Source organism: Schistocerca serialis, chromosome 1, assembly GCF_023864345.2.
Source record: "Schistocerca serialis cubense isolate TAMUIC-IGC-003099 chromosome 1, iqSchSeri2.2, whole genome shotgun sequence".
NCBI classification, from domain to species: Eukaryota; Metazoa; Arthropoda; class Insecta; order Orthoptera; family Acrididae; genus Schistocerca; species Schistocerca serialis.
The window spans coordinates 88,771,591-88,785,962 of NC_064638.1; the positions used below are offsets into that span (position 1 = coordinate 88,771,591).

Here is a 14,372-nt window from a genome sequence, read left to right on the forward strand (position 1 = left end):
TAAAGTGTATCTGCAGCTTCCTATGAACGAAGAGGTTCAGCGAGTTCTGGTTTTGGATACTCCTTTTGGTCTCTATCAGTATTTGCACCTTCCTTTTAGTGTGGCTAGCATCCTCGCTATTTTCCAACAATTTTTAGAGCAAATGACTGTGCCTGCCCCGGTTGCATTAATTATCTTGATGATATTGTTGTTACGGGCTCCTCCACAGATGATCACTTGAAAAATTTGCGCACTTTGTTTTCTGTCTTACAGTCTGCAGCCTTACGATGTAACCTCGCAAAAAAAAAAGTTTTTCAATATTCTATTGTTTTTTTGGGGTTCGAGGTCTAATGTTGTGGGGTTTGCCATCTTCCAGACCACATCTCCATTGTTATGTCTATGCCTCACTCCTAGTCCATGAAGGAGCTTCAGGCCTTCCTAGGAAGACAAGGTACTATCATTGCACACCTTGTTACGCAATGATGTATTTTTTTGCTGGATTCTGGTTTGCAAATATGCTTTTCAAATGTTGAAATCCAAGCTACTCTCAGCCCCTTGTTTAGCTACATTCTCTTTGGACCAGAACATTGTGTTGGCGACTGACACCTCACTCTACAGCCTTAGCATGGTCCTAGTACGCCAATACGCCGATGGATCTGAATAACCTGTTGCTTTCGCCTCTAAATGTCTACGCATCAAAGGAAGGATTTAGACGCATCCAGTGGAAAGCCCAAGCATCAAAGCATGTAGCAGAAACACCATGAATTGCTTGTATGAAAGAAATTCAAAATATAACGATTGACTAGTAAGGTCATGTTATTCAGCTTATGGAGTGCCCATGGTCTGCCCTGTCTCTGACCCTTCAGATTTCTATTGTTTAGTTGAAAAAACGAAGCTTTGCATGGCACCAACTCAATGGAAAGAAAGAGAAAAAGAAGAAAGTACAAAATAAACTTTGAGGTCATGGCAAAGAATTCTTTCCTGAGAGGATAAGAAAACTTTTCACAATGTGAGCCAAAAAAACAGTATTAATTTAACAAACCATTCTTGCTTTATGTTGATTTGTCTGTTTGATTAATGAACTATCCTTCTATAATGGAGAGCACTGTGAAGGTGATAAAGTTGTGCCAGAGCCCAAGACAAGGAATCATGAACTTTATTTTAGCACAGTTAGTTCCAGTATTATCTATCCTGGATTTTCCATAGTTAGTTCCAAGCACGCAAGGTTATGTCTAACATTTTTTTTTCTCCCCCTTGTATTGTCTTCAGAACTCCGGCACTTAATGAGATTGCCAAAATTGTAACTACCTTTTCTTGTTGTTGCTACTGTATGTCTGAATGTTTCTGAATTAAATAAGCATACCAGCAACAACTTTTCCAATACAGATACTTGACTCATTTTGATGGTAGGACCCTATGTATTTGACTTAATAAGGAAATGTGCAGTTTCTTTTGTGACTGAATTAAAATGGCCCTGTCTAAACTGCAAAGAAATTGCTAAAATTAGCAGGTCACAAGAAAGTACCTAAAAACAAAGAAACCTTCTGGACTGATTTACATACCTGTTAATAATGTATGGGGGGTTGGGGGTTGTTTGGGGAAGGAGACCAGACAGCGAGGTCATCGGTCTCAACGGATTAGGGAAGAATGGGGAAGGAAGTCGGCCGTGCCCTTTCAAAGGAACCATCCCAGCATTTGGCTGGAGTGATTTAGGGAAATCACAGAAAACCTAAATCAGGATGGCCGGATGCGGGATCGAACCATCGTCCTCCCGAATACGAGTCCAGTGTCTAACCACTGCGCCACCTTGCTCGGTAATAACGTATGGGAAGTGTAAAAATGTTTTATGGTGCAATAAATAAAAAATAAATAAAAACAGTAATTGCCGGTAAACAGTGCAGAGGAGACTTTGCATTATGCTTCCTACAGCTGGCCTTTCTGTTTTAGGAACATAACTTATATTTTCTTTCTCTTGCTTCTAAGTACACGTGAGCTAAGTTTTGGAAACAGCACAAGCTGAAATCGTGTCTGTGAGCTTAGTGGGTGAGACTCAAATTACTAGATTTAAGCTACATAACATCCTACTGTAGAATGCTATATCAGTTTCCATTGTCAGTTAAGGTAATTAATATACACTCAATGCTCTTCTCAATCTTTTTCAAAAGCAGGCCAACTCCACTGATGGGATAAATTGTAAAATTGTCTCACTTTTGAAAAAGAGCCTGCTGCCTGAAGATGTAATCCAGAAAAGTCATAGGGGTGTGGTTGGTTCACCAAGATTAAATGGCGTGCAGAAAATCCACAAAGAATGATGCCATTATGTGCCACTGTCAGTACTCTGTGGGTATCCATTCCAACTCACTGAAATATTTAATGAAGGTCCTTCTTTCTTTCGTAAGAAAATGTGATCACCATATTTCCAATGCCATGGCATTCATATGGTGGCTGAAATCACTAAACCTGGATGAATTAGAACTTCCAGTCAGTTTTTATGTTGCCTGTCTTTTCATTAGCATTCCACTTAAGGAGTCCCACAGTTTTTTAGTGGAAAACTTTATATGGAAACAATATAACTCTGCCATCATGTGCTGATATCAACATATGTTTTGCTTAATGATTGTGTTTTTGAACAAACTAAGAGACTGAAGTCTATCATTCTACATGGGAAGCCATTCATCTCTCAGTTTTACAAACTTATTTAGGGAATATTTTGAGAATGATGAAGGCAGCTTTGAAACCAACCTGTTTTTGGAGTTTTGATGATACCTTCATTGTCTGGTCACCTGGAGTGGTACCTCTTAATGGTTCCTGGAAAACTTCTCTTCGTCCCAGCATTAAGTTCATGATGGAAGTTGAAAAGATGGAAAGCTCCCTTTCTTGGATGTATTGGTTTACAAAAGGAACAATGGAATTCTTTAACACAAAATTTACCACAAATCCATGCGCACTGACTGGTAACTACAAGCAACAAGCTGTCATCTGCTGTGTGAATGCAGTAGAGTTCCTAGGATGCTGGTACAAAGAGCATACTGACAGCATGTGAAAAGAAACTGAACACCTGAGGAAATACCTAATCTCCTGCTCCTTGGTTCTCTTAAGAACTATTTGGGACTAAGGATACCTAGTGTGTATAAAACTCTGCAGCCCTGCAATGACACTTTCATAGCAGTTCCCCACAAGGCTTCAACAACAGGAAATTTCACCATGATTGAGCCTTGTGTAACACAGGGATGCTGGATAGTATATCAGGGCACACAAATTAGTTTTCACATCTCAGTATTGGGATAGTGTCTTTAGAAAGGTATCTCATCAACTGAAATGTGGAACACCATTTTAACAACAGGCAACTGTCTTTAATTATTGTATATAAATCCTTCCAACATTCATCACCAGTGACGCTGAACGTGTGCTGTGGTAAGGAGCAGCACTGGTAGCTTCTGGAGCAAGACTGGGCGTCTTCTGTGGTTCATATAGGGGTGACAGCTCTGGTATCTCAGTAGTTCAGCTTGTATTTGCAGATGGCAGCTGGTTGGTACACTGAATATCACAATTTGGTTTTATGATATGACTGGTGGCCATCAATACGTGTTAATACATCAGTATTTAATAAAAATAAATAAATGTCATGTGGCTGATCCCACTTCAGTTGCTCTCACATTAGCGTTACTGCTTCTTATTTCGAGCAGCTTATCATTTGATCACACAGGTCTGGAAGGGCTTCATTCCAGATTTTCAAGTGGCAAAACATATAAAATGGTCATATAGAATTAAACCTTACACATTTAAATCATTAACCAGCAATGCAAACCTATATTTAAAAAAGGTGCTCACTAATGTATACAGATCTTTCCTATTTACTTCACTCAAATGATTACATTCAAGTGGAATGACATGATTTCTTTTCTGTGGATGTGTTGCAGACTGACAGACTGAAAATGTGTTAGACTGCATGACAAGGCAAAGCCTCCGTTTATGACTCAGCCTGTAGCCACAATGGGCAGGTAGTAAAACATATTGTTCTTAGTGTACTGCAAAGCTGTGACACGAAAATTTTTCTCATCTTCTTGAGAGTCTCTCTGAGAATTACTTGAGCTTCTCAAGGCATGAGCTTATATTTCTCACCCCTACTGTTGATCCTACCATGTCTTGGACAACTGTTCACGCTTTCCATTTTGACACCCCTCAGGTTTCCTTCTCAGCTGTAGCAAAGCTACAAATGCTACTTATGTTGCTTCCTATTATATATCTTTATGGAAAAATGTTAGACCATCAAAGAATGCAACCATACAAATTACAAAAAGGTGTGTGTGTGTGTGTGTGTGTGTGTGTGTGTGTGTGTGTGTGTGTGTGAGAGAGAGAGAGAGAGAGAGAGAGAGAGAGAGAGAGAGATTCACATCTCCTCTTAAACCACTGTATCTATTTCAACCAAACTTGGTACACATATCCCTTACCATCATCAGGAAACTATCATTGTTGGGGTTATAACCACCTACCCGGCAACAATAGCTGTCAGGCTAAGAACCACCTATCTATCACAGTGCAGGAGATATGGCTTTATAAAAAATGAGGTGCATGAAAACTGCCATATCATACATGATATTAAAATTTATTACGTCCGTGCTATAAAATTTATTTGCAATAGATTTGACAGACAATATCCACATATGCTGCTAAAAGCACCTACATAATTATATCATGGTACCATACAGAGTTCAGGAGATACCACATCATAAACATTCAGATGTGTGAACTCTGCTGCACTGTGCATGACATTTAAATTTATTACTTCTTTCTCACTAAATCTATATGCAAAATATTTCGCAGACTGTAACCACACACGCCACAAAATGTATCTATACAAATACATCACTGTCCAATACATCGTTCAATAGATATGATGTCATAAATACAGAGATTTATGAAAAAATGCACATCTTACATGAAGTTTTAATACATTTGGTCTTTACAACTGAGACACTCCTACAGTCGAGTCAAATTAAGGAAATCTCTAACACCTGGCAGAATTTTTGACAGCTTTCAACTGCAAAACGCATATGGCTGTAATTGAAAACAACAGCCATCTACAGAGCTATGACGAGGCGTTGCCTTAGAGATATTTACAAGATCGTGTTGTAGATATGCAAAGCTGTTTCACAATTTCAAAGGTGTTTTCACAAATACATGGAAATGATTTTTTTTCCCTTCGATATTGCACTACAAACACAGTTCATTTTTTTCTGTTTCTAACAGAAAATAGGCAAAATAAATACCCATGCCACATTTATCTGCAAATTTTATGACACATACCCCCTCACTCCACTACATCAATATCTTGTTCAAATATTGCTTGAGCAGTCACTGGCACTTATGCTGAAGTTACACACCCATTCAGCAATTGAATTAACATTTTTACATATTACATAAAGTATACTGACAACTGATGGATCTGTCAGCATCAAAACGATGTACATAAATTGTTATGAAAATCAACAGTATAAGAATAATGTGGGAATATGAGAGTAAAAACAAACCTGAATTGCTCAGTGTCAGTACTAAGCTCCTGTTCAATGTGCAGGAACACTTGGACTAGTTCACTGACAATCACTGGCCACAATGACGTTACATGTTGCGGTGACATTCGCAGCAACAGCACTCGGAAGCATAGAAACACTTGTGCCTGGACTGATGGAACCACTTGTGGCAACCGCAGGCTTTCAGCAAGCCGTTCTGTGAGCATATGAGATCTTTATTTCACCAATTTGTGTGACACGTGTCAGTAAAATTTATTTTTATACATAAGAATATAGCAATTATCAACACAGTTTAAGATATGAATTGTGGAAGACGATATCATATGATATAATTGCACTGGCTTTAACAGCCAGAGTCAGTTGACATAAAAGTTTTCTGAGTATCATCATGCATCATAATTTTAAAAACTATATTTGAGAAACCAACATTTCAACCACTGTTATAGTGACCTCCTTCTGGGTCCACTGATGGCCCAGTAGACCCAGAAGAAGGGCACTGGGACTGAAACGTTGGTTTGACCAGTATAGTTTTTTCCATTATGGCATGGTATGACACTCAGAAAACATTTTTGTCAGGTGTCATATGAATTTATCCTTCACAGGTTAGGGGTAGAGAAGATATAACAAAATGAAAGTGTTCTGGGCCAAGCCCATAACCTATTGTTTTGATAGAATTTAAAATAAATTGGTCACAGTTTGAAGCAACTCGCATAACAGTTTCACTACACAAACAGAACACACAAAAAATAACAAGTACCCACAGATACTAGAGTAAAATTTTATCCTAATATGCCTATACTTCCACAACTTTGCTTTATTTCTCTTTCTTTGATTACTGTTGTGTATGAGAATAGATGCCTTTAACAGAGACTTAAATAAAAATATCTGTTAGATTTCAGTTTTGGCAACACTTGGTCACAAGTCAAGATTAGGTATTTAGTGTAGGATAAATTTATTAATAGTGCAAAGCAGTGTTTCATTCTGGCAGTGTGTTAATTCTATAAATATTAGCTGTTCCAGTTTACTACATTGTATTAACCTATTTTGACTATCTCCCGACAAATGATCAGGGTAGTAAGTATTATATTCAAATGTTTTATGTTATACTTTGACATGTTTCATATCCACGAGAATCATTCCATTTTTGATTCCATGGAACAAAAACTGAATCTAATCTTATCTTTTGTACCATTGTCGACATATCAATGGATACTTGTTATATGATGTGTTGTGTAAGTAGTAAAAAGGTTATGCAAGTTGCTTCAAATTGTGACCACTTTATCTGAAATTACATTAAAACATTACGTTATAGGCTTGGGCCAGAACACTTTCACTTCCTTATATCTTTTCTAAGTTCAGCAGGGAAAAATACATGTATCTCTGTTACATTATACAACAGGAGAATATTGTAGTTATAGCTTCTTACTGAAGTAGGATCTACCTAACATGTTTGCAATGGCTCTACGATTTTTTTCCTGGCCTTATCATGTGTGTTAATGGGGTTGGCATGTTATTCTGGATTTGGCAATGTTAGGGACAGAAGGCAGCTGGATGCCCTTCCTATCACCATGGTCTATACCTATTTTATGGATTACAAGGCAATCTTACAATCAAAATTAACATAAAAATGTCCAGCATTTGGTTTAAAAATTCCCAACGGTCTTAAAAAAGGCCGTATATTTCATGCCACAGGACACCTATCTCTATCTGGCAACATTGGAATCAACTGGTGGCAGCAGTGCACCAATGCGATGAACATGAGTTGCGGGTATTCACAAGCTTGCTAACACTGTCTCCCTCCCACCCCACTATCACAAACGCAGAATAGCCTATGGTGCGTCACTGCAGTCTATTGTGCCAGTGAACTTGAACTGAAAGTGATTTTCATCATCAGTAACAGTACAATATTTTTGGTAGTAGCTAATTTCATAATGGAAAGAAAAAGATATCCATAGTGGGCTATAAACTGAAAGAATTAGCACAATGTAGAACAACATGGAAACAGAGCAGCTGAGCGGCATTTCGGGCCTCGACCAACATAATAAAACCAATTGCAATTGGCAAGCTAGTACAGAAGAACTGGGTGGAAAAAAGTGAGGAAGACTAAATGTGCAAATAGAGGACTGAATGCAAAATGGACATAACTAGAAGGTGATGTACTTAAGTGGATTCATGGGCACCATCAAAATGGCATTGGAATTAATACAAAAATGATTCAAACACATCCCAATAACCTAGTGCTACTGCGGAACTTTGACCTTGCTGTTGGCGGGGACGCGTGCATGCCTCAATGACACAGATAGCCGTACCGTAGGTGCAACCACAACGGAGGGGTATCTGTTGAGATGCCAGACAAACGTGTGGTTCCTGAAGAGGGGCAGCAGCCTTTTCAGTAGTTGCAGGGGCAACAGTCTGGATGATTGACTGATCTGGCCTTGTAACACTAACCAAAACGGCCTTGCTGTGCTGGTACTGCAAACGGCTGAAAGCAAGGGGAAACTACAGCCATAATTTTTCCCAAGAGCATGCAGTTTTACTTATGATTAAACAATGATGGTGTCCTCTTGGGTAAAATATTCCGGAGGTAAAATAGTCCCCCATTCGGATCTCCGGGCGGGGACTACTCAGGAGAACGTCGTTATAAGGAGAAAGAAAACTGGTGTTCTACGGATCGGAGCGTGGAATGTCAGATCCCTTAATCGGGCAGGTAGGTTAGAAAATTTAAAAAGGGAAATGGATAGGTTAAAGTTAGATATAGTGGGAATTAGTGAAGTTCGGTGGCAGGAGGAACAAGACTTCTGGTCAGGTGAATACAGGGTTATAAATACAAAATCAAATAGGGGTAATGCAGGAGTAGGTTTAATAATGAATAAAAAAATAGGAGTACGGGTAAGCTACTACAAACAGCATAGTGAACGCATTATTGTGGCCAACATAGACACGAAGCCCACATCTACTACAGTAGTACAAGTTTATATGCCAACTAGTTCTGCAGATGATGAAAAAATTGATGAAATGTATGATGAGATAAAAGAAATTATTCAGGTAGTGAAGGGAGACGAAAATTTAATAGTCATGGGTGACTGGAATTCGAGTGTAGGAAAAGGGAGAGAAGGAAACATAGTAGGTGAATATGGATTGGGGGTAAGAAATGAAAGAGGAAGACGTCTGTTAGAATTTTGCACAGAGCACAACTTAATCACAGCTAACACTTGGTTCAAGAATCATAAAAGAAGTTTGTATACATGGAAGAACCCTGGAGATACTAAAAGGTTTCAGATAGATTATATAATGGTAAGACAGAGATTTAGGAACCAGGTTTTAAATTGTAAAACATTTCCAGGGGCAGATGTGGACTGTGACCACAATCTATTGGTTATGAACTGTAGATTAAAACTGAAGAAACTGCAAAAAGGTGGGAATTGAAGGAGATGGGACCTGGATAAACTGAAACAACCAGTGGTTGTAGAGAGTTTCAGGGAGAGCATAAGGGAACAATTGACAGGAATAGGGGAAAGAAATACAGTAGAAGAAGAATGGGTAGCTTTGAGGAATGAAATAGTGAAGGCAGCAGAGGATCAAGTACATAAAAAGACGAGGGCTAGCAGAAATCCTTGGGTAACAGAAGAGATACTGAATTTAATTGATGAAAGGAGAAAATACAAAAATGCAGTAAGCGAAGCAGGCAAAAAGGAATGCAAACGTCTCAAAAATGAGATCGACAGGAAGTGCAAAATGGCTAAGCAGCGATGGCTAGAGGACAAATGTAAGGATGTAGAGGCTTATCTCATTAGGGGTAAGATAGATACTGCCTACAGGAAAATTAAAGAGACCTTTGGAGGAAAGAGAACCACTTGCATGAATATCAAGAGCTCAGATGGAAACCCAGTTCTAAGCAAAGAAGGGAAAGCATAAAGGTGGAAGGAGTATATAGATGGTCTATACAAGGGCGATGTACTTGAGGACAATATTATGGAAATGGAAGAGGATGTAGATGAAGATGAAATGAGAGATATGATACTGCGTGAAGAGTTTGACAGAGCACTGAAAGACCTGAGTCTAAACAAGGCCCCGGGAGTAGACAACATTCCATTGGAACTACTGACAGCCTTGGGAGAGCCAGTCCTGACAAAACTCTACCATCTGGTGAGCAAGATGTATGAGACAGGCGAAATACCCTCAGACTTCAAGAAGAATATAATAATTCCAATCCCAAAGAAAGCAGGTGTTGACAGATGTGAAAATTACCGAACTATCAGTTTCATAAGCCACAGCTGCAAAATACTAACGCGAATTCTTTACAGACGAATGGAAAAACTGATAGAAGCAGACGTCGGCGAAGATCAGTTTGGATTCCGCAGAAATGTTGGTACACGTGAGGCAATACTGACCCTACGACTTATCTTAGAAAATAGATTAAGGAATGGCAAACCTACATTTCTAGCATTTGTAGACTTAGAGAAAGCTTTTGACAATGTTGACTGGAATACTCTCTTTCAAATTCTTAAGGTGGCAGGGGTAAAATACAGGGAGCGAAAGGCTATTTACAATTTGTACAGAAACCAGATGGCAGTTGTAAGAGTCGAGGGGCATCAAAGGGAAGCGATGGTTGGGAAGGGAGTGAGACAGGGTTGTAGCTTCTCCCCTATGTTATTCAGTCTGTATATTGAGAAAGCAGTAAAGGAAACAAAAGAAAAATTCGGAGTAGGTATTAAAATTCATGGAGAAGAAATAAAAACTCTGAGGTTCGCCAATGACATTGTAATTCTGTCAGAAACAGCAAAGGACTTGGAAGAGCAGTTGAACGGAATGGACAGTGTCTTGAAAGGAGGATATAAGATGAAAATCAACAAAAGCAAAACAAGGATAATGGAATGTAGTTGAATTAAGTCGGGTGATGCTGAGAGAATTAGATTAGGAAATGAGACACTTAAAGTAGTAAAGGAGTTTTGCTATTTGGGGAGCAAAATAACTGATGATGGTCGAAGCAGAGAGGATATAAAATGTAGACTGGCAATGGCAAGGAAAACGTTTCTTTGTTAACATCGAGTATTGATGTAAGTGTTAGGAAGTCGTTTCTGAAAGTATTTGTATGGAGTGTAGCCATGTATGGAAGTGAAACATGGACGATAAATAATTTAGACAAGAAGAGAATAGAAGCTTTCGAAATGTGGTGCTACAGAAGAATGCTGAAGATTAGATGGGTAGACCACATAACTAATGAGGAGGTATTAAATAGAATTGGGGAGAAGAGGAGTTTGTAGCACAACTTGACTAGAAGAAGGGATCGGTTGGTAGGACATGTTCTGAGGCATCAAGGGAACACCAATTTAGTACTGGAGGGCAGCGTGGAGGGTAAAAATCGTAGAGGGAGACCAAGAGATGAATACACTAAGCAGATTCAGAAGGATGTAGGCTGCAGTAGGTACTGGGAGATGAAGAAGCTTGCACAAGATAGAGTAGCACGGAGAGCTGCCTCAAACCAGTCTCAGGACTGAAGACCTCAACAACAACAACAACAACAACTGTGGAACTTAACAGACTTAAGGGTGGAGTTGGTTGGTGCCATACGTTCATGATGCATCATGGACTTAGCATGCAAACCAAAACCAAAACATATTGGAAAATGCCACAAGAGCATGAAGAGAGAATATTGTCTTTCCATGACTTTATTATTCAACATAAAAAAAGTAGTGTGGGACTAGGCTAAATGGAGACTATGGATGGAAATCTCTGCCATTTGATGTGCCGAGGGACATAGCTGTTGCCTTAAAAGGTGCAAAACTCTAAACTTAATCCAATGCCAAAACTTTCTCAAATACTGCCAGATATTGTTGTTCACTTACATGACAAGAATAGGATGGATGAGGCTGTTACGAAATTATGGATTAACGGAGTGTTGGGGAGAAGGAAAGGTGCTTTATTAAAGTTCTCTTCTTGCACTAGATCAGTTTAGTAGTCATTTGAAAAATTCTGTGAAAGAGAAATTGAGACAGGGAAATACACAGCTTGCTGTTATTCTGGGAGAACTTACTTCACAACTGCAATCTCTTGATGTCTCAATAAATAAACCATCTAAAGTGTATGAACTCACGCCAAAGGGAGCTTTAAAACAACCTACAATCAAACAAGTGTCTCACTGGACAAAACACATTGTGGTCTAGAGTGAGAGAAGACATTAAGTGTTAAATTTTTCAAGAAGTGTGGCATAATTAGCATTTCAGTGACAGCGAAGACCATCTTACATATGAAGAGGAGCAGTGAAGACCATCTTATGTATGAAGAGGAAACTGATGATCATGAAGAGGAAGAGGAGAAAGAAGAGGAAGAAAGTTCAGATGACGATTTTCAAGGATTTTAAAGGTCACGTCGGTTTTGTAAACTAAGTATTTCTTTTTTATTCTGGCTTTGCAAGCTATCAATAAGAGCGGTGAAATGTTATTTCTTTTTTTTAAAAAACTGCTTAAAAATTAAGGTGTCCCTTGGAGTCCATAGCATCTTATAACCCGTTAAATACGATAACAACAACCTCTTACTTAATATGGACAAAACAGTTCATATGGTCTTCTGCACCTCAAAGAAATATACAACACACATAGTCACTACTCATAAACAATAAAATAAATGAACAGGTCAGTGAGATTAAGTTCCTTGGGTTGAGGAAATAAACTGCTGTGCAACAGGAGTACCCTCTGCTATGCCAGTTCTTTGTCAAAGGTGTGACTTGACTACCATTAGAACAGTAGATTTTGCTCATGTGAATTCAATCCTTTTATGTGGAATTCCTTTCTGCAGTCAATAACCAAAACTTACTATGCAAAAATTATTTGTCAAGGTCATGACAAGATTGTCACCACATGCATCCACCAAGCCACTCTTCAAAAAATTGGGAATTTATGTCTCCCATGAAAAAGGGTCACTCCAAAATAAATGCACAGCTTTTTCAAACACCCAATGTATTTTACATGCCTTTGATATTTCTACCATATGTCAAAAAATTCGCAAGAGACGAAATGACATTTATCCACATAATGTCTGTCTCTTTCCACTGCTTTATGCCACTGTGGAAACAAGGTCTGTATACTGGCTCTGGTACCGAGCGCCACGGGTTTCGAATCCATGCCAGATGACATGGAACTTGATGACCACTAGAGGTCTCTGCAGCAGTCACGCCGTAAGCCATGGCTGCATGTGCTCCTGGCCGAGTATAATGTGAGATCACCACTGTGGAGCACGTGGTCCCAGCGGCCAATAGTGACATACCCTGTCATGTATTAAGGCGGCTGACTCACTCAGTGAGGCAGTCTGGTATTCGCGTTGAGTCGGTTGACATCTCACTCACAGACATCGTGTTTATGTTGCGTGTGCTTACTTCCCATTTATGAGTGGGCGTTGTTTCGATTTCGTAGGATTATCTCTTGTGACCCCTTTGCTTAATACTTTTTGTTGATCTTGGTGTCTTGCTCGATTGTCTGTCGTGCTTGTCCTTCCATTCGTGTTTGACCGTCTTGTTTGTTCGCGGGCCACTCTCGTTCAGTCCCACCGCATTTTCGTTTGTGGCAAATGTGCAACCGTTCCTGTTGCAGTTACAACACAGGCTCCTGCAAACATTCTCAGAACCCACCTTACACAAACATTTTCCAACTTCAACTGTCTCAATATTCTGCACACACCCATTTCTCCTACTCCCACTCGGATTTACAGTTCATTCATTGCAATACATTTGTCGGCCAAAATCAGATCGAGAATACACATCACTCTGTTGGCAGTCTGTGGAGTGCTCGTGCTGCAGTTGTGCGGGAGGCCCCGAGTATTGCCGTACCCACTTTCAGCAGATAATCTGGTTGTCTAATGTACAGTGATCAACAGTACTGTCTGCATACACCTTCTTTAATCTCTTGTGAAAGTTAGTCACTGTATTGTTCTCACAACATACGAACTCTACAACAGCACATTGCTTCTCAGAGGAACATCATGTGCAGCAGCAGTCTTGATGGAATGCCATAATAGCATGACTTGCAGAAACAGATTTAATTAAATTTGTATACACATAGGAAGAACGTTTCTATGACCTCTGTGAGCAGCTACGATTCAGAAAAAAGTGGGATTTTTGAAGTAAAAAAAAAGTGTGAATTTCTTTTGGAGTGACTTTCATACATACATCCTAGAGACATTTTCATTTGCAAATAAGAACCTCCATCTGATTGTATTCGTCTCGGTTCTGATGTCAGATCATACAATCATTCTATCGCTCGAGCCTTGTCCCACAGTTATGCAGGGTCAGCCATCGTTAATCGGATTTGGCATGTTAATGTTTAAGGGGTGGCCGGATGGCCTTCCTGCCGCCACCTCGTACCCCCCGGGAGAGAATCAGTGTAGCCCAGCTGTCTGCGTCGAGTGTAATCCATGGAATAGTGTGAAAGTGTTCAGATGTCTGCGAGCCATGTAACTGAGGCGGAACATGGGGACCAGCACGGTATTCACCTAGCGGGATGTGGAAAACCGCCTAAAAACCACATCCATGCTGGCTGGCACATCAGCCCTCATCGTTAATCCGCCGGGCAGATTCGATCCGGAGTGATACAACTGTATGCTTGTCTCTCTGGAACTGATTTATACCATGAAATTACAGTCCTTTTAAAAGTGCATAAGGCCAAGAGCCCATGCACCAGAAACCATCACAGCTGCCCCCTAGTGCAAGTGAATGTACAGAGCCCCAGTGGAGACAGCTGGGAAAAAAAATCAATGAATTGCTGTTATCACTGTCAACATATTCTGCCGACTAGGTCAGTGACCATTGTCTTTTAACATCAAATAAAACAGGGTTCCAAGTCTTACTTAAAAGGATAACCCTGACCTCCA

General features: G+C 39.6%; 1 protein-coding gene across 1 annotated transcript in view; it reads right to left on the reverse strand.

Moving 5' to 3' along the window:
• Window positions 1–14,372, reverse strand: part of LOC126462349 (protein dopey-1 homolog) — a 345,125-nt gene that overhangs the window by 67,872 nt on the left and 262,881 nt on the right. The window contains exon 29 of the mRNA XM_050096065.1: window positions 5,511–5,706. Coding sequence (XP_049952022.1) covers window positions 5,511–5,706 — 196 coding nt within the window. The remainder of the gene's footprint in view (window positions 1–5,510; window positions 5,707–14,372) is intronic.